Consider the following 22367-nt stretch of genomic DNA (forward strand, 5'->3'; position numbering starts at 1 on the left):
TATAGTGCTCAGCTTAGGTCTTGTTTTTTTATAATTTGGATATCCTAGAGTTTTAATAGGGAACAGAAAAAAATGTATGTATTAAAATATGCAACTCCCTACATCTTTCCATCTCTAAACTTTTATAATTAGTGCTAATTTCTGTTTCAATGGACTTGTGAACATAGTAAGAGACCAGACTTGAGGTCTGTCTGTTAACTTTCAGAGTCCGGACCAGCCTCTTGGTAGTGATGGACCAGTGTGTACACTGTTCCCTTCAACTCTATTTTTCAGCTTGTCATACTGTAAGAATTTTATGATAGGATGCATATCCTCCTGGGGCTTTGGATGTGACCACTGGTCTCTGGCGTTTGATTTATACTAAGTCTGTGTCTTTGGACTTGAAAGGTTAGTGCAGAAGCATGCTTTCTCACTGTCTCCTTCTCATTTTAGCAGCTCTGCGTGATGCTTTCGCAGTGTGCTTTCCTTCCTGTCAGTTTGATTAAGAGGAGGCAAAGGGAAAGTAACAAGGAGATGACAAATGTTTCGTGGTCTGTGTGGAGATAGTCGGGAGTGTGGGGAACTGCACACTCCAGCAGTGAAGAGAGGAACCAGGGAACTTCACAGAGCTCCATCTGGTCACTGTGGGGTGGGGTCTGGACCTCAGGCTTATTGCAGCAGGAGCCAGAGGACAAAAGGTGGACGTGATACACAGAAACAGGACAAACAAATACCACACTTATCCTGCTGCCTAGATTGGGTTGCAGTTTGTGGGGGGAGTACTCATTTTCTTAAATGCTGTTTATACTTAACTGTAGTACTACACTGCACATGCTCTTCACATTAACATGGCAGTTTATAAAAACTGAATGGAAGGCATTCTGCCTTCAATCAAGCTATTCAATTATAATCTAAGTCATTAAGAGAAAATACAATAGAAAAATGATAGTTGAAAGTATGAACTGTCTAAGTAAGTGAAGACCCAATGAAGTACAGACATTTCTTACAAAAAATACACATTTTTAAGGAAAGCATAGACATAGAGAAGAACCAATTGAAAGTCCTTTTAGGGAGTTAGTCTTAACCGAGAAACAGTTGAGACTTGACAGCATACAGTAATGAACACACCACAGATACTGTCTTTGCCTTAAAGTAGGAACACCCCTGTTCACATATTTGGGCTTTAGTCATGGACTTTAGTCATGATGAACAATCACAACTTCTGTTTTTTAAATGCTTTTCTTACAGAGAAAGAGAATTATTGACTGATTAGAGTTCACAGAGAAACTCATTACTGTACAAATGGGAAAAATATACTCCTGGCCATAACACTGGATTGGGTGAAAGAGTCTCATGTTGTCTCATTTACCCCTCTAGATGTTTTTAAAGTGACAGTAATTAAAAAATTAGAATTATGATGATTACTGTTGTGATTTGAATGAGAATAGCCCCCATAGTCTCATATATTTGAATACATGGTCCCCAGGTGATGGGACTGTTTGAGAAAGGAGTAGGAAGTGTGGCCTTGTTGGAGGAGATGTGTCACTGGGGGTAGGCAGGTTTAGAGATTTCAAAAGCCCACACCATTCCCAGTTAGCTCTCTCTGACTCCTACCTGCAGACCAAATTGTGACCTCTCGGGTGTTCTGCAGCCACGGTTTTGCTCCACCATCGTGGACTCTGACCCTCTGAAACTGTAAGCCCCTAAGTAAGTGCTTTCTTGTGTAAATTGCCTTGTTCATTTTGTTTTAGGATGGCATAGAAAAGTAACTAGGGCAGTTGCTGAAATTACTCAGGGTTATCAGGCTTGTTCAATGGTACCAGTGACATTACCTAAAATAGCATAAAGAATAATTTTTGCTCTGGATGACATACCTTTTATAAACAGCTTGTTTGGTTCGATTACGTCTCGCCATTGTTTTGTGTTACAGCCAGGGTTTGGGAATCCCTTGTCAATTATTTCCTGATTTTGCTGAGTGGCATCTTCTCAATTATTCACTTGGCTTACTTGCAGTTCTCCAGTACTGTCAAAGCCTTTAGACTCGGCTTAAAACAAGTGGCACTGAGTAGACTCTGTTTTAATGGCAGTGTGATATTGATCCCTAAAACATTACTGATTGATGTTCTGAAAAATCTATTCTCTATTTTTACAGCTATAGTTTCTGCCTGAGGAAAAGAAAGTAACATGCTTTTAAAACTAGATTAATCTCCAAGAAGTTTAAATGAAACTTTTATATAGCAAATACTAGTCTTCCTGAATAATGAGACTTAATGAGTAATGTTTAAAAGTAAAATTGGAGAATTGTGGACAAGATTTCATTAATCCAGAAGATAGAAAAACAGATAAAACTCCTTTGCTTGCTAAGAATTAAATATATAGGCAAAGGCAGACTCGGACATGCACATATGTGTTCTCACAGTTCCTTTAAGTCTTAGTTGTTCAGATGAATTTTATATATGGCTATATTATGTCTTAGTTACAGATTATTTCATAGCTTATGTTGGATTTTGATATAGATAGGACTTACTATTTTTGTTTATTTCAGAGATACATCTTTAAATAATAGAAATCTGTGAGACAGCCACAGTCTGTCTGTCTGACTGACTGTCTTGCATGCCCCTGACACATATATTAGGGCCACGAATAAAACTTTTTGTCAGTATTTAGTTACATCAGTTTGTCCCAGGCTTAAGAACAGTGTTAGGCCAGGAACAATGGTACATGACTTTAATACCAGCACTGGGGAGACAGAGGCAGGCGGACGGACTGAGTTCAAGGCCAGCCTGGTCTCTATAGTAAGTTCTGGGTTAGTCAGTCAAACAAACAGTCAGCACAAAATAGAGCAAAAAGGAAAAGAAGAAAAGAAAGCAAGGTACTAGAGTGAAAGAGTCAAGTAATGACCGTTTTTTCCCTCTTTTTCTTTCTTTCTTTTTTTCTTGGTTTTTTGAGACAGGGTTTCTCTGTGTAGCTTTGGTGCCTGTCCTGGATCTCACTCTGTAGACCAGGCTGGCCTCGAACTCACAGAGACCCGCCTGGCTCTGTCTCCCGAGCACTGGGATTAAAGGCACGCACCACCGCTGCCTGGCAAATAACGACCTTTTAACTTGAGGGAGTGTAGAGTAAAACAGCAGAAATTTGCAGGAGTACACCTGATAGGATTATGCTGAAAAAGTCCTGCCTATGGTACAAAGCAGTGGGGACTGGCCAGCATGGCTGTATTCACAGAGGTTCTGGGAATCTGAAGCTTTTGTCTGCTGAAAAACAATTTCGTTTTATTTATTTACGTGACAGAGGAAAGAGGCAAAACAAAACAAATGCCTGATTTTAATTACCTGTGGAGCCATGTGAACAGTTTTTTGATGGGGATTTGGCGAGCTGGTGAAATAATAATTAGCACTGTAAACCGGAAAGGAAGAAAACCGGTTTATATACTGTACCGCACGGTGGTGTCAGAAGTACCATCTGACTGTGGCGATGGGTCATGGGGTTTCCATTTTGGAGTAGATCTTACATCATGGCAAACCTCTTTGCAGTTTTCAGGCATGTAATTGTCACTGTGAAAATGAGGGCAGTCCTGGTCGGGACACGTTCCTTTCTGGTGGTTGGTGTGAGCCACTGTGCACGAATCTTGTCAGGCACTTTCTGTGTGTGTGTTTGAGGGCAGCTGTGGGACCTGGCTGAGGCCAATTTTGTTTGATCGTCCAATCCTGCTGCTCTGCTCTTTGGACAGAATAAAGCTTTTTTTCCCCTCCATCTTCCTGTTAAATGTTTTTATTACTTTATTCATTTATATGAATTATTATTATCATTATTACTATTAATTTTTTTTTTTTTTGGTTTTTTCGAGACAGGGTTTCTCTGTGTAGCTTTGAAACTTTCCTGGAACTCACTTGGTAGCCCAGGCTGGCCTCAAACTCACAGAGATCCACCTGGCTCTGCCTCCCGAGTGCTGGGATTAAAAGCGTGTGCCGCCACCGCCCGGCATGAATTATTATATCACTCCCTTCTTCGACTTCTAAGTCAGAAAAGGTCCTGGGCAGAGATCAAAAGTTTGCAAATATTTATTGTCCGTCCTGTTTGTCATCCTTCTACTTAGTTCTTCTCACTCAGTGATATAAGTAAGTGATATAAAGTACGAGGCTCTGCCAGATTCATGGCTTCAGCACTTGAGCTGCTTCCAGCAGGCCTGGCAGACAGGGAGCTGCTCTGTTTCCAGGGTCCGCTGTTTGACAGGCCCTTCCCCACTGCTCCTGGTCTGGAGGTGGTGGCAAGCTGGGCCGCTCTAGTCCCTGTCCTTTGCACTTTTATCAGCACCCACTGACCTGTGATCTTGTACTTGAGCATGATATCTTCCATGATATCCGATAATGTGTGATTAGAAATCCAAGGAGTTTCCTGGCCATGTTGCTGTTGTATTGATTCTAGTCAATTCTTTTATTTAAATAGCCTTGACAACTCCTTTCCGTTTAGTTCTGGATGAAGTTAGGGCATAATAATTATTCCATTATTTGGGGGACACTGACCTTCCAACTCTGTCTGGCTTCTTGTGACTCCTTTAGAATCCCCCATATGTGACAGAGTGACACTTGCTGACTCTTCCTAGAATGGATACCTAACAAGGATGATTACTTCACAGGCATTTTTTTAGTAGATGGATTTCTCACCCTGCTGCTTAGCAGGGTGCAGATCTTGTTGGAAAGATGTAGGTCACTGACATTTCAGACTCAGAATGAAACGGAAATTTATCCCAGGAGCACATACAAGTTGCCTACACTCTCCTTTGTTGAAGTCCCTTTTGATCCTCAGCATCGGTAGAAATGGAGGTAACTAGCTGAGACTGGAGGACTACTCTTGTTTGGATGTTGTTATCATCACCAACAAGCGATGCCTAACACGGGGCTCTGAGGAGCTGCTTTCAATGTGCATAATGGTTATAGTTGTGTAAATCTGATACATGTTAATGCAAAGTAACATTTAATTATTAATTATTATTTCATGGTCCTTGAGCCTTGCCTAAAATAAAAGCCATTACGGTTTGAAGATCTAAAAGGAACTTTGGGAGCTGAAGCATATTGAACTTGTTGTGTTGAATTTGGATGAATTATTTAGAAGAGTTTCCCACCAAGCCCACACCATTCCCACCATGGTGTATAACTTCAGAGAAGCCATTCCAGATGATCCGGCTCCAGCTACATGTCTCTCAAGACAGTAGCTTCTTCAGAAACCATGGGAAATAATGAAGTGAATACTGTAAGCCTCTAACTGGACATGCTTTATATTGATAGGTAAATAGGGTAAATGTCTGGAAGACATTTTCAGTAGTAACTGTTTGGTTCTGCAGAACTTCTGTAACTAAGTTGAGAAATACCTAGAATTTCTGTAAATATCAAGGTGTAATGTAGGAGTGATTTAACAGTCAACATAACATATGTAAATGGCTCTTGATTTTCCACTCACATTTGAATTCTTCATTATTTTCCTCTGTTGAGACATACAGACATTACTTACTGTTTCTGATTGCAGCATTTTAGAGTGTATGTGCTCCTGTCACTTACTGAACAGCTCCCGCAATTGAACTCTGAAAGATAATTTATACTTGACCTTTGTGGTGGCTTTACCAAATTTAGTATTCCTTCTGTGACAGCTGTTTAGAAGACTGAGAAAGGTCATATTTGGTATAAAGCTAAGAAGAAAAGAACACCTAGCATGTGCAGGGAGTAACATGTATTACCAGTGGCATAGATTCGGCTGGTACAAATGGCTACAGAAAGTTCCCGATGTATCTGGATATGCATAATGAAGAAGGAAACCTCACTTCATTTTCCACCAGAAACAACTCACTATTGCCGGTGCTTTCCTCAGAGCAGATCATTGTGGGGACCAACTGTTGGATCATAAACACAGAACTGATGTTTAGTGAATAACAGAAACCAGAGGAGCAGAAATTGTGTAATAACTGTGTACCCACAGAGAGTGGACAGCAAAGACAGGCAGGTGAGAAGCGACTGAGTCTCACCCACATCATTCCAAACTGGCTTTGACAGTAGAAAACACAAAAGTTATCTAACTTTTTTTGTTTCTGTGAGCAGACAGTACCAGTAAGGGTTTATGTAATATAAAGAAACAACAACACATATATCAGCCTTTAGTACCTGTATGGGATGGTACCACTGTCATGTTTTGCATCTTCCTGCATGTTAGGGCACAGATAGAAAAGAATACTTTTTATTGACATGGGCTCAAAAGTGACAGAGTTTAAAAAGAGTTTGTCAGTGTTGGAGCGAGGCATCCAGCTTGCAGTGTGACCCTCTCCTGTAAGCCACACTGCTTGGTCTTTGGTCCTTATGACTGCTTCTTGTTCTCGCCTTTGTAGTTCACACATCCGTCTGATGTTCTACCAGAGCCAACAGAGTATCTAGCCCTTGCTGTATGCGAGTCATTACACTATTCACTCACCGGTGGTGTTGTGCTTTTATTAATTGTTTAAGTTAGCATAAACACCACGTGCTTCAAGGCAGCATCTCTGTACGTTGTGTTGTACTCTATTCTTACCCTGCCCTTTCACGTCCTACCTCTGATCTGTTAATCTCCTTCCTTCTTCCAAATAGTCCCATTTGCTGTCAGGTCCCACGTGTTCCATTATCCTCCCCTTTGTCCTCTCCCTTCTTAAAGATCTCTTCCTAGTTTCAGTCCATTTATTACTTTCATGTTTTACACACACACACACACACACACACACACACACACACACACACACACACACACAGCACACAAATTCACATCTAGATTCAGCCTATGAGAAAATATGCAGTATTTATCTGAATCTGTCATATTTCATGTAAGATAATGGTCTTTGTTCCATCATTGTCTCTCAGGTGTGATTTCATTCTTTATGGCTGAATAAAATTCCTGTGTGTGTATGGTGTATGTGCACATCACATTTTCTTTATCCATTCATCCTTAATGGACTTCTAGACTGCTTCCATTTCTTTATAAACATGAGTAGTAGTTACTAAGATCTCTATATCTGTTTTCATTTAGAGGTTACCATGGGAGAAAAGGTACTGTTTGCTAGTCAAAAGAAAGTTGATTGTTTCCTAATTAGTACTTTTGTATTACAATGGACCTCAAACTTTTTTAAAAAGGTTTTATTACATATGTGTGAGTGTTTTGCCTGCGTATATGTAAGTGCACTACTTGTGGGCCTCCAGCTCACAGAGACCAGAAGTATAGTTACTGGTGATAGTCACTATGTGGGTGCTGGGAATGGAACCCTGGTCTTCTGCAATAACTTCAAATGTTCTTAACCGTGGAACCAACTCTCTAGTCCCTGAACCTCCAACAGTTTACATAAGGTTGTCACTCTGAAATGCTGTGAGCTCATAGTTGTGGTGGTGTCAAGGAAGATGAAGAATACTAGCGCTTATGGCTTTCAGTTGTGAGTGAGGTCATAATTAATGGTACTGTTTGATGTCTTTATGGGAATACTGCCATGACATGGACAGTGAGGAGTAAATCGATGAACTAAGGGAAGTGGTGATAGAAGGTTTGGATGCCCAGTTTTGCTTCATTCTGTGAATTTGTTGAGAAAGTTTTGATATATAAATAAGGCTGGCGTTTAAAATTTATGGAGTCAATACCAAAGCTAGTTCTAATCTGAGGACCTTGTAGCTTATCTTGACTTCTCTATGAATCTTAAAAGCCACTATGATATAATTTATGAAACTAGGGCAAGACAGTGTGGAAGACCTCAGTGCACTCAAACATGGGCAGTGTGAGAATTTTAAATCCTTTATTGTTGTTTCCTAAAATAAAGGCACACATGCATGTGTGTGTACTTAATTCTTAGAATAATGATTTATTGGTCCCCAAGAATTGCCCGTGTATAGCTCATTTTTTCAGAATATTTGTTACATTATAAATGAGAAGAATAGAGAAAAGGTGGTTTATTTTCCCTTAGAGGATCTTTTATTATAATTTCATGTATGATAATCAAACTATAAGAGCTATAGAACATCTAGATAACATTCAGGTAGGACTATGTTCTTCTCTTGGTTAGTAACCATGGCAAGATTGCAGGCTTGATTTTAAAGACTTACTTTTAATACTTTTTTTCATTTTCAGAGAAAGGTTTGTCTCTTACCTAGTTTCTTATTCTGATATTGTATGTGGTTTTGATACATGAAAGTGGTTTGTATGTGGGAATCTGAGGTGCAGGAATGGTTCACGTGTGGAATCTGATGTTCTAATGCATGGATTTATGCATAGTTTGTAATGTGTAGGAGAGCTTCATGCATGTAATCTGATGTATAGGAACACTTATATGTGGAATTGGATGTATAGAAGGGCTTCTTATGTGAAATTGACAGTACAGGCTCAGGATTCTTCATCTTAGATCTTTGAGCCCAAGTGTTTTGAAGTTTGGATCATTTCAGATTTTGAAGTATTTGTACATACTTGATAAGAGTATCTTCAGTGTAGGCCCCAAATATAAGCATAAAATTCACCTATTGTAATCTACATTATATTGTCTTAAGTGGTTTGAGAATTATTTTTAATGTACTGTATACAGTGACCAATCCTATGAGGCCGATGTGGAGTTTTCCACTGGGACCTCCTAAATTGCTTTGGGTTTTGTAGTATTATATATTCTTGATTTTCAGGTCAGGGTTGAGTGATTAGTTGCCATCCTTCATCTTCCTTTTTGTTTGATCTGTGTTGAGATTCACCCTGTTGTATTTTCTGCAGCTTACTAAGGCTCATCGGCAAGGACACATGGTCAAAGTGGATTGGTTGGACAGATTAACATTTAGAGAGATAGAAATGATAAATGAGGTGAGTTGTTTTCTTTCCTATGTCAGAGTATATTCTGTAGATTACTAAATTAATAATTTTTTCTCTGTGTAGCTTTGCACCTTTCCTGGATCTAGCTCTGTAGACCAGGCTGGCCTCGAACTCACAAAGATCCGCCTGCCTCTGCCTCCCGAGTGCTGGGATTAAAGGCGTGCGCCACCACTGCCCGGCTGGAAAAGAATTCTTTATTGCCAGCTAGCTGGCAAATAAGTAAGCCCTTAACTTCATGGCTGTGAGTTTTACATTAATAAGCAACAAACCTGGCCTCTTAAAGTTAATGTAACTCGGACCATTAGCAGGGGCTGCCTGTCATATGTGAAGGCTCAGAGGCTCTTCGTTTGTGTTCTCGCTCATGTTGTTTAAGTTCCTGTCATTGTTCACTGAGTACTGCAGCAGTACTGTCTCCTCTCTGAAGTTACCACATGGCATCTTTAGAAGTGCGCTCTCCAGTCCACACCTGTTTCATTAACTACTTACTGGATGTTGGACCCTCAGTAAGTCTCCACTGTACATAGTCTACTTTTTCTTGACCTTGTGTATCGGGCCATTGTAAACATAAAATTAAAAGATGGCTTCAGTGAGTCTTTTAAAAAGTTATATTTGAGTATTACGTATATTTGTTTTAAGAATGCCATATGTTTGATACAAGATTTTGTGTCTAGAAAATGGGAACAACTTTATGAATCAATTCTAAGAGGAGAATATCACTGAAAATGGTAATGACAACTGTGATGTATATATTACGTGACTTAATTCTTCTGATACCTCCAAGGATTCTCAGCAGTGGAGAAGGAGAGGGAGAGAGGGAGGAAGATGGTAGAGATTGAGTGTGAAGAACCACTGTTCTTGTTTTAAATGAATCTGGTAGTGCTTAACATTTATATTGATTGTAAAGTTGAGGTCTTTTTAAAATGAATTCATATGTTCTCAACACAAACTACTAGAAGAGTTAAGTTTTGCACTTTTAATAATAGTTCCATTAAAAAAATAGTTCATTCAAAACATGTATGTTTTCTTCCATGTCAGTGCTTTGTGTGTAGAAGGGTAACATTGGGCTTACTTTACCCTTCCTGTCTGCTTTTCACCAGACAGTAGGCTGTACTTGATGGAAATGAACAATTTAATAACACTGGTGTTGTACCTGCCTATATGTCTGTGTACCACCTGTGTGTAGTGCAGACCGAGGCCAGAAGAGGGCGTCAGATCCACTAGCAGCTGGAGTTACAGATGGTTGTTAGCCAATTCACAGGCGCTAGGAATTGAACTCTGGTCCTCTGGCAGAGCAGTTGGTCCTCTTAACCAGTGAACCATCTCTCCTCTAAGTAACCTGTTTATACATTATCATCTTATGTATTGGATCTAAAGACGTATGTAACAGTGTTTGGGGAAGATTAGTCAAATCATCTTGGTTTATTTATGTTTTTGAGAGTGCATATTACATATATATGCACATAGATAGATTAGCTAGATAGATGATGGATGGATGGATAGATAGAGAGAGAGAGAGAGAGAGAGAGAGAGAGAGAGAGAGAGAGAGAGAGATAGGTAGAATCTATTTTTTGTTTGTATCAAAAGAAGCAAATATCCCCCAGTATATATACACTGTTGATAAAGGTGATTAATGACAAGTTATCTCAGGAACATTCAGAAATTGTAAAAATTTTATAAAAATTACTTAAACCTCTTATCTTTGGTTATGAACTTAAAAAAAAAAAACAAGGTTACTTTTCTGTACCCTTAATAATTCCTGAAGTGGGTTAATTATGTAGTTTAAAGGTGACGTTCCTGAAAGTTGTTACAAGCACAAATTGTCATCTTTAGTTTTGAAATAAAGTAAAATAGTTCTCAAAACACCTTCAAATTTTAAAATCATAAAATCCAAAATGCTGATTAAACCCTGAATTTTATTGAGATTAGAGATGGTCTGCCAAGTAACATACTCTTCTAGATAAAACAGTGATTCTGTATGGGCTATTACATGTAGATAACAACAAAAGTTAGATTTTAAGTAGTAGTTGATTGAGTCATATATTGCTCAATTGTGGTAAAAATTCTTTTTTAAGAAGGGTTGAAAATGGTCATTTATGTACATTTTTTCTTTTTTTTAGAGTGAGAAACGAAGCTCTAATTTCATGTACTTGATGGTTGAGTTTCGCTGTGTCAAGTGTGACGATAAGGAGTATGGTATTGTTTACTATGAAAAGGTATTTTCCTTGGAACTCTTTTTGCTTTCTAGCACCAAGGGCTAGGGTAGAGATCTTCTTGCTGAGACTCGGGGTTTGGTTGCAGAGAGCAGTCAATAGCTTTCAGCAGCATCTGCATCTGCACAAGCAATCCTGTCACATAGCTGCAGCCCATTTTGCTCATGCAGTTCTGGGTCACAAAATTCAATAAGTATGCAAGTGATTAAAACTCTCTGATTAATTGTTCTGCAAGTTGGTGAATATGGCACTAAAGTAAAAGCATTATTTACAGCTATCCATTTGCACAATAAAGTAGGAAATCGTAGTGTTTTGTTGGCAAGACATTGAAAGTTCAGATGTCAGTTATTTAACCTGTATGTAATATGTTGGAACTATATATGTGTCTTTGCTTATTGAAAGCCTTCATTGACATGCATTTGTATAGTTTATTCAAAATTTGGAGACCGTGTTTTTACTCAACTGAAATAACAGTTGTGTATTGTTCATATTTACTCATTACAGGAAGGATAGCCCAGTGTTCAGGATGTAGCTATATCAAAGTATTAGTTTTAAATTCATGTTGAAGGGATTTCCTTTAAATGTTACAGAAATACTTATATATTTAAAGGAATACTTATAGACTTATATGTATACTTACATAGGTAAATGTATACTCATATTTATATGTATACTTATATGTAAATGTATACTTATATACTTGTATGTATATTTATATCCTTGTATGTATAGTTTGAAACCTCAAAGTAGAGTTTCTTTCATTACTATGGAAATAGTGTTTAAATCACATAAATGAGAACAGAATTCTTGTATGTGACATGAGATGTAAACACTTTTAGCACACAGTATTTATACATGGGTCATTTGTTCATTAGAAGTAGTAGCTCTTCTAATCACATTTGCATATTAGTATCATTTATTGATGCTGTTTCCAGTGACTTCACGCTTATATACTTTGAAGATGGTTACTTGAAAGGTTTTCACAAGAAAGGATTTGGGTTTGCATTGTTAATTTGTAATTACTTTGAGATCCTTCTCCAGTTAATGTTCTTTTTCCCTTCATAGTTTCTTTTCACTTTAGTGAAAGATTAAGATACTTTAACTTATTTCAGCCTTTTATATATGAGAAAGATTGGGAAAGGTGGAAATGAAGGTTATTTAATAGTGTGTATTAGTTTATTAGAAAACAGTCAAAAAGAAAGGAAAATGTTACTGAGTAAAATTTTTACCAATGTATTTTAAAATTACTTTTTGTTTTGTGCTATACATGTTTGTTAAAGCCGTACTGCTGCTCGTATGCGGCTTCTGCGTGAAGAACCTACTAATTGGACGATACTTTCAAACATTGTGAGGGATCGTTTGAAAGGCAGCTTAGACAGTAGATGGATAATAACAGAATAGAAATTAGAATTTTCAATATTTTTGAAAGGTTACTGCTTCTAGGGGGTTGCTGGTGAATTAATGCCTGTCTGCCCATCCTGTCATATTTCCACTTAGTGTAAGGATTGCTGGGCCAGTGCATCACAGCCTAATGGAAACAGACGTTCTTGTCACCTGTCTTGTGTGACAGATGGCCTTAGTGAAGATTACCTGTCACAGTTAGGCTGATAAATGTGTTTTCTGGTGTTGTGACCGAGAACAAGCCTGTTAAACAACAGCTGTGGGAATTTGTTGTTTCCTGTAAGACTCAATTACTGAAGTGAAGTCGTAGTACTTCTTTAGTCCCTCCTGATTTCCTTGCATATATGTAAAATTGAGAATGCACTAACCCCTGGAAATAGCAAAACATAATGCTAGGTACACAGTCCCCAGGGAATAAATTTTGACTATAATTAGCCCATTGCAGTACATCTGCTAGCGACATGTATTATGCTGAGTTCGATTTAAAACAAAAGCTCATTCTTCAGGAATGATGACACCAACAAGGTAAGACATGTGTCAAGAATTAGTGCTGTGCTCTTGTCCCCGGGATGGCTTGTGTTGTCCCCTGAGATGCTATGTTGCCACTGTCTCTGGCCGGAAATGTGACCCATGCTTGAGTCCTTGAATAAGCCTTGGTCATGACACCTGGACTGATTTAAGTTAAACAACTGTGGTGTTTTCTTGTCCATTGCCATAATAAACCAAGTTTTGAGATTGTAGCCGCAAACAATAAAAAGTAGACTATGTTTCCAGATTTTATATCTTTCTAATTGTAATAATTTTTCTTTTTCTTTTCCAAAGTGTTTTATTAGTGATAGAGATTAAAAATAAATATGAAATTTAAAGAAAACAAGAGTTTATAAATGGGACGGTGATGTTTTAAAAATAGAATTTAAATATATTAGCATTGTATATTATTATATCCACTTATCATTTGCATAAAATTTCTCCTTTTTATCTTTTAAACCTTGTACTGTATTCTAGGATGGTGATGAATCATCTCCAATTTTAACAAGTTTTGAGTTAGTGAAAGTTCCTGATCCTCAAATGTCTATGGTAAGCTGTTGTACAGAGCCTTTAAGAACATATTTTTCTCTAGAATGAACACAGCTTAGACCCATGTAATATATTTTAAAATAGTAATCCACATATCTCAATTATCCAGACACAGTTTGTAATAAGTACACTTCAGCTGTTTGGAATGAAATTCAAATGGGATGCTTATAAGGAACAGTAACATCCTAAAAGTAAGGTCTGATTGATGCAAGACTGAGCAACTACTTTATTTAAATTGTGAAGAGCTAGTGGATGGAGTTGTTGAGTAAGGGTTATGTGGTCCAAGTTTGCTTTCTCTGTGATAAACACAGGACCAGTAGCAACTTGAGGAAGAGAGAATTTATTTGACTTACAAGCGAAGCTAAGGCAGGAACTAGAGGCAGGAAATGAAGTAGAGACCATGAAGGAATGTTCTTGCTTTCTTATATCACCCAGAACTACTTGTATAGAAGGGCACTATGCTCAGTGTCCTGGACCTTCCTACATCCATCATTAATTTAAACATGCCCCACAGGCTTGCCTACAGGCCAATCTGATGGGGACATTTTCTCAGCTGAGGTTCCTCTTCCCAGATGGCACATGCTGTGTCACGTTGACAAAAACCAGCCATCACAGTCATGGAAAAAGCGTCCTACAGAAGATGAACAGCCCTGAGTTAAGATCAGTGGATTAACATTTTATGAAGATTGACTTTATTATAAGATTGTTGCCAAATCCACTAGGCAAAAGGCTTACGCAAAGAGATGTTAAACGTAAAGACAAGCAATTCAGAATTAAAAATTAGTAAAAGGACAAGTAAGAATGTGTTATTAATAAAGTAAAAATCAAAAATATCCTTTTTTCTATACCTATAGGTAAATTAATTAATTAACTTATTTATGTATTTTTGTATTTATGTATTTATTTATTTATGGTTTTTCAAGACAAGGTGTCTTTGTATAGCCCTGGTTGTCCTGGAACTAGCTATGTAGACCAGGCTGGCCTCAAACTCACAGAGACCGGCCTGCCTCAGCCTCCCAAGTGCTGGGATTAAAGGCATGTGCCACCACTTAGCTACAGGTATTTCAGTGGCTCCATAGATAGCATTAATAATACAGTTGATGATTTTGGCCTCGTGTCAAGCAGTCAGCAGCAGGAGAGTATAGTCAAGCAACAGGCTCACTGTCTGTACCCGCAGCTTTGGAGTAATGTTACAGGTGTTGAGTGGCTGGTGGGGTTTGTCTGGTGGTGGTAGATAGTAGTGTGAAAGTGATGATACTTGATAGAGGATGTAAGGATTTGGGGTATTTGGAAGGTGTAGGAAGTGGGGTGTCATCTACATATTTCCCTACTGGAGCTACATTCATCCATAGTCTCACCATGTTATAGTGGGTCCATGGGACTGAAGTGGCACCAGAATCAAACATCAGACATCACACAATGGCTGTAAGACAGGACTTGGCAATTTCTAACTACTGGAGCTTTCTTTTTCTAAGGTTTACATTCTCTATATATCTAAATAATTTATAGGAGAATTTAGTGGAGAGCAAACACCACAAGCTTGCTCGGAGTTTAAGAAGTGGACCATCTGACCACGATCTCAAACCCAATGCTGCCACAAGAGATCAGCTAAATGTAAGAGAATTTACAGACTGTATAAAACATCTAAATGGACAATTTATTATAGCTAGAATTACACATTATTTCATAGTTTGATGAATTGTGTAAGTTCATATCTTCAACAGTTTCATGTGGTCTGCAGCATGTTTTTTTTCTTTAGTCATTCAGGGCTTTCCATAAATCTGTCAGTGTGGAGACTAATTAGAAAATTGTAAATATTTTCATACTTCAGTGTTCTTTGAAATGATCCCTGAGGTTCCTTAAGAAGGCTGTATGTAACTACACAGAATTATGTGTTGATTTGACAAGAGGAGGGTTCATTTTGTTTTTACAGATTTTGTGGTAAAGGGCATTGCCACTTTAGCTTCCTTACTATCTAGTTGAATGAAATATGCTCTGAAGTCACATGTTCATATGGAGCATGGTTGTCTCATCTTTCCTCATATGTCCTAATGACCTGCCTTTTGGGTGGATCCCTCAGCACATTTTTGCCTTAGCTGCCTCTGTGTGCCTTCTCCCAGCTTGTGTAATAATTATGTTACAGAAATATTAAGCAAATGAAAAAATGGAATGAAATACATATTAAGTGTATAGTTGACAAATGTAATTTTTTATCTTTTGTTTTAGATTATCGTGAGTTATCCTCCAACCAAGCAGCTCACGTATGAAGAACAAGATCTTGTTTGGAAATTTAGATATTATCTTACTAATCAAGAAAAAGTAAGTTTCTTGAATAGTTTATGTATCCGATTTACCTGTAGACTTTTCACTGTGATCAAGGGAAAGTAAAACCACACTAAAAATGCAGCTTTGGTCAAGCAACCATGCTACACAGCAGTATACTTGCTACAGCATTGTTTACAAACATAGTAAAGGGTGTCTACACAGAGGCACATATTCCTGGGGTTCAACTCCTAGAAAATGTCTGAATGAATTTTGAGTGGATTTGGATTCAGTTTCTGGCTCTGCAATTTGTATACATTAGACATAATAGGGTGGCATACTTTATTTCTTCTTGTTCTAATGGAGACAGCTTTTCATCATAGATGAGATGACAGTACCTGTTCCATAGCATGTGAAGAGTAAATCCTGACTCCTTTCTTTCTTATCCTCTTGGTCTCTGCATTCCTTGGTGATTAGAGATGCAGTTACACCGATAAAAAAGCTTGTAAATTCTGGAGGTGATGGGCATAGAGGAAAAAGAATGTGAGGAATGGAACTTGTGATGGGGAAATTGAATTAGTAGAGTGTCATACAGCTGGTTTGCAGGATGGAGGTGAGGTGAGAACTGGACATTTGGTAAGGAAACTGGAGGGTTGGGGCTTCTGGAGGGAGAAAGAGGATGAACTGCCAGGGTAGGTCCAATTCTGAAGATGTGTTGTGTCTAAACTGTTAACACTGCACAGCTTTTAAACTGTAGGACAGTTGTTTGATGGATTGAAGCTGTAGTTTATTGTGCTTAATATGGGATGATTCCATGATAATGAATTTTGTGTTCTTGCAGCTCTTCTGTCTTAGGCTGAGGGTCAAAGGTTAATTATTATTTTTTAATTAGATTGATTTATTTTATGCATATGAATGTTTAACCTGCATCAATGTATATGCTCCACACGCATTCTTAAACAGCTGATGAATCCTAGGGACCTTTAAATCCTTCAGCAAATCACTGTGTGCATTGTACATCACTGTCACACAGATAAGGATGTATTACAGAGCCACAAAGGTACACATGCTTCTTCTTGAGATGCTCATGTTTATGATTTAGAAGGGAAGGGTCAGTGAAGGTACAGAGAATAGAACATAGAAGATTTGCAGCAGGGTTTCTGAGTATATCAGGGGCACAGCAGAGATGCATTAGGAAAGCTTTGCATCAGGAACCTGTCATCTCATGGTGGAGGTTGAGCCAGTGTGTTGCAGTCTCATGACATGCTCTACTTGCCTTGGTTCATTTTTCTAAGGTAAAAGTAAAAAAGGAAGTTAGCGATCAGCTTAAGCTCCTCAACTTTCCCCTCTTTCATTTATTGATGGCTTAGAAACCGTCTGTGGATGAGTCTTATCTGTTACCTTTTTATCTATGAGAAGGGGGAGAGGATTTTATGTTACTCCAGCTTTGCGTGCCTGTTCTTCCTCCTCAGTAGCATGTGGCTTGTTAGCCTGTATTCTCTAGAGCTTGAGTTAGTTGCACCATGCTGTGCTAAGTAAAGAGTGTGAGGAATGGAACTTGTGATGTGGAAATTGAATTAGTAGAGTGTCATACAGCTGGTTTGCAGGATGGAGATATTGAAACCATGGCTTGAATACTGTAGTCATGTAATCTGCATGGCAAGATGGGAAATTTAATGTGAGGATGTTCAGAACCAAAGCATAGGTCAGCCTCACAGAGCAGAGCTTGCTTAGACAGAAAGGCTTGTAAGAGAAATCCTTTGTTTTATCCTAATAGTCACTTCCCGCTGAATTCAGTCACTTCTCAATGCACACGAAAGAAACTCAGTGCTGGCATGATATAAGATGTGTGGCACAAGTCATTGTGATTCCAAAGCTGCTGATGAAGCCTCTGTTCTTAGACATTAAGGATCTTAGGTCACTGCGTGGAGTAAACAGTATTTTAAATGTTCAGGAAGGGCTGTTGAGCAAACCAATGTAAATTGGCCTTGAAGTGCCTGGAGTAGTCATCACACAGCAGCCTGGGGATCCTATGATAATGCAAATAGCTGTGTAGAAAGCACATGTTCCTGTGCCCCAGCCCTAACTGACACATGGGCATTCTTTCAGTCTGGTTCTCACATTGGGATGAAGTTGGTTGGCATTTGGGCTTCAGGAGAAGCAATCCTGATCTCAGGAAGGCTCTAGAAACAGTTTGGTGGAAATGAGTTATTAGGAAATGACACTTTTTACTACTTTCATTAATTTTTTTTCACTAAATGATCTGTCTAAATAGAGAGTTGTATGAAAATCTTGAAGTCCTTACTTTATTTGTTACTAAAAAGTTTATTGTCATAACTGTTTGATAAGACCATTAAATTTTTTTTAATATACTTACGTTTTTGGTTTACATCAGACAAGGAGTGATTCATTCTTGTAGAGTCCAAAGTGTAAATTTTGTAATTTTCCGAGCTAGCTTGTATGATGAACTTTCTTCAAAAAATTGTTAATTTAATAGTAAATGTTGGACTGTTGTGATTGCTCAGTGGGTACAGGTGCTTGCCACCAAGCTTGATGACCTGAGTTTAATTTCCATGGTCCACCTGGTGGAAAGAGAGAACCAACTCCTGAAAGTTGTCCTCTGATCTAAACACACACACACACACACACACACACACACACACACACACACACACACACACATACAAATAATGGTAATTTTAACAAGTTTTTAATTCCTTGTCTTTTGATTATGTCTGGGGAAAAGCAATAGGGAGATCCTTTCTCAGTGGAGATAGTAAAGATGTACTTGTTGTTTTTTAGAAAGCAGCATCTGACATGGCGACATCAGGGCAGAAGTTATATCTGTGTTGCCGACTAGTTGATATTGAACCAGAGCAGAAGTGGACTCAGCTTAGATGCATGAATTATTTGCGTTGGCCTAGCTGACTCTGAACATACCATGTCTCTGCTTACATGCATTACAATTGACAAAGAATGTTGCCATCCAGTTGAAGTGGGGTAGTGATAGACTGCTTCAGTAAATGTAGGTAGTTGCTGTAATGAAGTGTGAGGGACGATGCTTGGCTGTTGTGGATGCGGGTGGCACTGGTTGTCAGTTATCATTGTAAGCAGGTGTTTAGGTTCAGGTAGGAACAATGGGATGAAAGCAACCTAGATTTGTACCTGGGAATTAGATTTCACTGGCAACTGGAAACCCCAAGTTAGAAAATGTGACTCAACATGCAGTACTTTAGGGAGGGTGAGCTCAGGTGCATTGGAGCAGAACTGAAAATGAAAAGGAAACATGATGAGATCTAGGAGACCCAAGTACTTACTGATGGAACAGTGCTAGGGTAGGGAGAGGTGGGAGGAGAATGCTCAAAATAAGCTGATTGGCTGCCATTACCTGGGTGAGGTCTGACAGTCTGAGAAAAGGAGGATGCCTGAACTGGCCTTCTCCCGTAATCAGATTGGTGACTACCCTAATTGTCTTCATAGAACCTTCATCCAGTAACTGATGGAAGCAGATGCAGAGATCCACAGCCAAGCACTGGAGTTCAGTTGAAGAGAAGGGAAGAGAAATTATATAAGCAAGGGGGTCAAGACCATGATGGGGAAACCTACAGAGACAGCTGACCCGAGCTAGTGGGAGGTCACGGACTATGGACCTATAGCTAGGGAGCCTGCATGGGACCTACCTAGGCCCTCTGCATGTGGGTACAGATGTGTATCCTGGTCTGTTTGTGGAGCCCCTAGCAGTGGGACCAGGATCTGTCCCTGGCGCATGAGTTGGCTTTTTGGAACCTATTCCCTATGGTGGGATGCCTTGCTCAGCCTTGATGCAGAGGGGAGGAGCCTGGTCCTCCCTCACTGTGATGTGCCATGCTTTGTTGACTCCCATGGGAGGCCTTACCCTTTCTGAAGAGTGGATGGGGGAGGGGGGTAGAAAGGAAGTAGGGGGAGGAAATGGGAGGAGAGGAGAGGAGGGAGGGGAAACTGTGGTTGGTATGTAAAATAGATTTCAAAATTAATAATAATTAAGAAAAAAGATTATCACAGTCAAAAAAAACAAAGAGAGAGAAAAGGAAATGTAACCAGAAAAGCAGAATGAGGAGGTGGGGTTTTTTTTTTTTGCTTTCATTCTCTCTCTCTCTTGTGTTGTGTTGTGTTGTGGGTGTATGTGTGTGGTGAGGAGTTGAGTATGCATGTGCAGTTGAAGTCAGGTGTCTTCCTCCTTGATCACTCCCCAGCTTATTTTTTGAGACAGGGTCTCTCGGTGAACCTGGAGCTTGCCCATTTGGCTAGAGTGACTGACCATTGAGCCCCAGGGGCCCTTCTGTCGTCACCGACCTCACTAAGTTCCTCATGCTATGGAGCTAGCACTTCTGGGAGAATTGAGAAGAGTTTTGTTGGAGCAAGATTTTAAAGTGTTAGAGCTGTCTTTCTTTAAGAGCTAATCCTTAGATGATACATTACTAACAGAATGGCCAGAGCTGTGCATTCTGCCAGGAGTACTTCCAGGAGACCTGGCTGTCGGGCTCACCTTGAGGACAACAGGGGTGTGCCTTTCTGAAGTGAGCATGTGCTGATTGTGCAATCAGGAGTGATCTCTGCAGGGTAGCTCAGGCAAACTTGGGGACAGCCAAAGAAAGAAGCTTCTAGAAAGAAGACCATCTGCCATACAGACCGTTTGCGGCTGGTTCTGGACCTAGCTATCTTGGTGTTTGGATTATAGTGTTTTGTTTTGATTGTCTTAATTGCCTGTCTCTTTAAGGAGTTGCTTCTCAGAGTGACATCCTGGTTTCTGTTTCATCTTTATTTGAGAGTATGCAGCAGGGCTAAGGAACCCACCCTGGTCAGATACTGAGTGAGGCCAACTGTGGGACTTTCACCATGGCTCATGGGGGTTTCTTGTGAGATGATGTTGATATTGTAAAGCTAAGATGGTTTCCAAGACATGTTAATGTTCATGGAATTTGTGTCAAATATTTACTTGTCTTGAGGCCTCTAATATTTTTAAACCACAAAAGCAAATTTAAAAACTTATTGTGCCCTGCAATGTTTTTTATCCTGGAAAGTATAAAGTTACAAGGAAAATGCTTCTGTTCTGTGTCCTGCACTGCCGACCTATGACCAGGATCCTTTTGTTATAGATCCTCCTGTCAAGGCCACATAGACCTCAGCCTTCATCTTTCACCTGGCAATAGGATATGGTTCTAAATGTCAGCTCTTTTCTGATTCTAGGCTTTGACAAAGTTCTTGAAATGTGTTAATTGGGACCTACCCCAGGAGGCCAAGCAGGCACTGGAACTTCTGGGAAAGTGGAAGCCTATGGATGTAGAGGATTCCTTGGAGCTGCTCTCCTCACATTACACCAACCCAACAGTGAGGCGGTATGCTGTGGCCCGCTTGCGGCAGGCCGATGATGAGGTAGGTACATTACCGTTCATTACTCCCACTTGACTGTCTGACAGGTACATTTAAAAGGAGTCCAGTTTAAGACTGGTCACTAGTTACAGGCTTGTACATGTGTGTGCTTGCGAGACAGAGGCAAACAGAGATAGAGACACAGAGAAAGAGAGACAGAGGAGGAAGAGGAAGGAGAATTAGAAGAAGCAGAAGAAGCAGAAGAAGAAGAAGAAGAAGAAGAAGAAGAAGAAGAAGAAGGAGAAGGAGAAGGAGAAGGAGAAGGAGAAGGAGAAGAAGGAGAAGAAGAAGCAGCAGCAGCAGAAGAAGAAGAACAAGAACAAGAAGTAGCAGTAGTAGTAGTAGTAGTAGTAGTTTCTAAGGAAAATATATACAGATGTACTAGTTAGGTTTCCAGAAGTATTTCCACAAGGGTGCTGTGAGAGGAAAACTGAATTCCAGGTCTGTTACATGATGAGACCCTCTTCCTCCAGTACTTTCCACTGGCACTCAGCTTGTTAATCAGAAAGGGCATTTATTGGACTCCTTGGGAGATGTCCTGAGCATGGAGTTTCCATTCCCATGGAGGTTCAGGTGTAGACACAGTCTTCATGCTATTATTTTGTATTCTGGGCACTTCCTCACAGTGGCATGATTAATGAAACTGTTGGCCATTGGTAATGAAAACTGCACTTTTGGACAGGCAGATCTAACCCTTGGACATTGATTCCTTCCATAATCTTTAGAATAACTGTTTTATAAAACTGTCATAGGAATCTTAATCTTAAGTCCTTAAGTTGAATTAAGAGATGATTGACAGTTTTATGAAGTTCAGCCTTTTTGCATGGCAGTGTGAATTTTTATTCACATCTCTTATAAAGTCGTATGTATTTTTTAAATTAAATGTATCATAGGGCAGTTACGTTGTTACTATTACAAAATACTCATTTCTCATATTATGCATTAGGTAAAATAAAAAGCTGTCATTGTACAGCGCTTGTTTTTGGTCACCTCATTGTCCTTTTCTCTGGTTCTTATGCATGTTTCTTGAGCGCTCACATTTCCTAGGTGTAAGATGATACCAGAAAAGCTACATCTGCTTTTCAAGGCTGTGTTGCTCGCCTCTCATTGCAGCTAAGCACAAATAATGTACATCTTTGCCTTCCTTTTATTAGTATGAATGCTTTTAGTATCTTGTCCTCTGAA

At 39.3% G+C, this 22367-nt stretch overlaps 1 protein-coding gene across 2 annotated transcripts in view; it reads left to right on the forward strand.

Moving 5' to 3' along the window:
• Positions 1–22367, forward strand: part of Pik3c3 (phosphatidylinositol 3-kinase catalytic subunit type 3) — a 94642-nt gene that overhangs the window by 14380 nt on the left and 57895 nt on the right. For both annotated transcript variants that reach the window (XM_052741743.1, XM_052741742.1), the window contains exons 5-10: positions 8728–8814; positions 10941–11036; positions 13440–13511; positions 15021–15125; positions 15738–15830; positions 21000–21185. In XM_052741743.1, the coding sequence (XP_052597703.1) occupies positions 8728–8814; positions 10941–11036; positions 13440–13511; positions 15021–15125; positions 15738–15830; positions 21000–21185 (639 nt within the window). The remainder of the gene's footprint in view (positions 1–8727; positions 8815–10940; positions 11037–13439; positions 13512–15020; positions 15126–15737; positions 15831–20999; positions 21186–22367) is intronic.

Source organism: Peromyscus californicus, unplaced genomic scaffold, assembly GCF_007827085.1.
Source record: "Peromyscus californicus insignis strain IS unplaced genomic scaffold, ASM782708v3 Scaffold_17__1_contigs__length_78620276, whole genome shotgun sequence".
Lineage (NCBI taxonomy): Eukaryota > Metazoa > Chordata > Mammalia > Rodentia > Cricetidae > Peromyscus > Peromyscus californicus.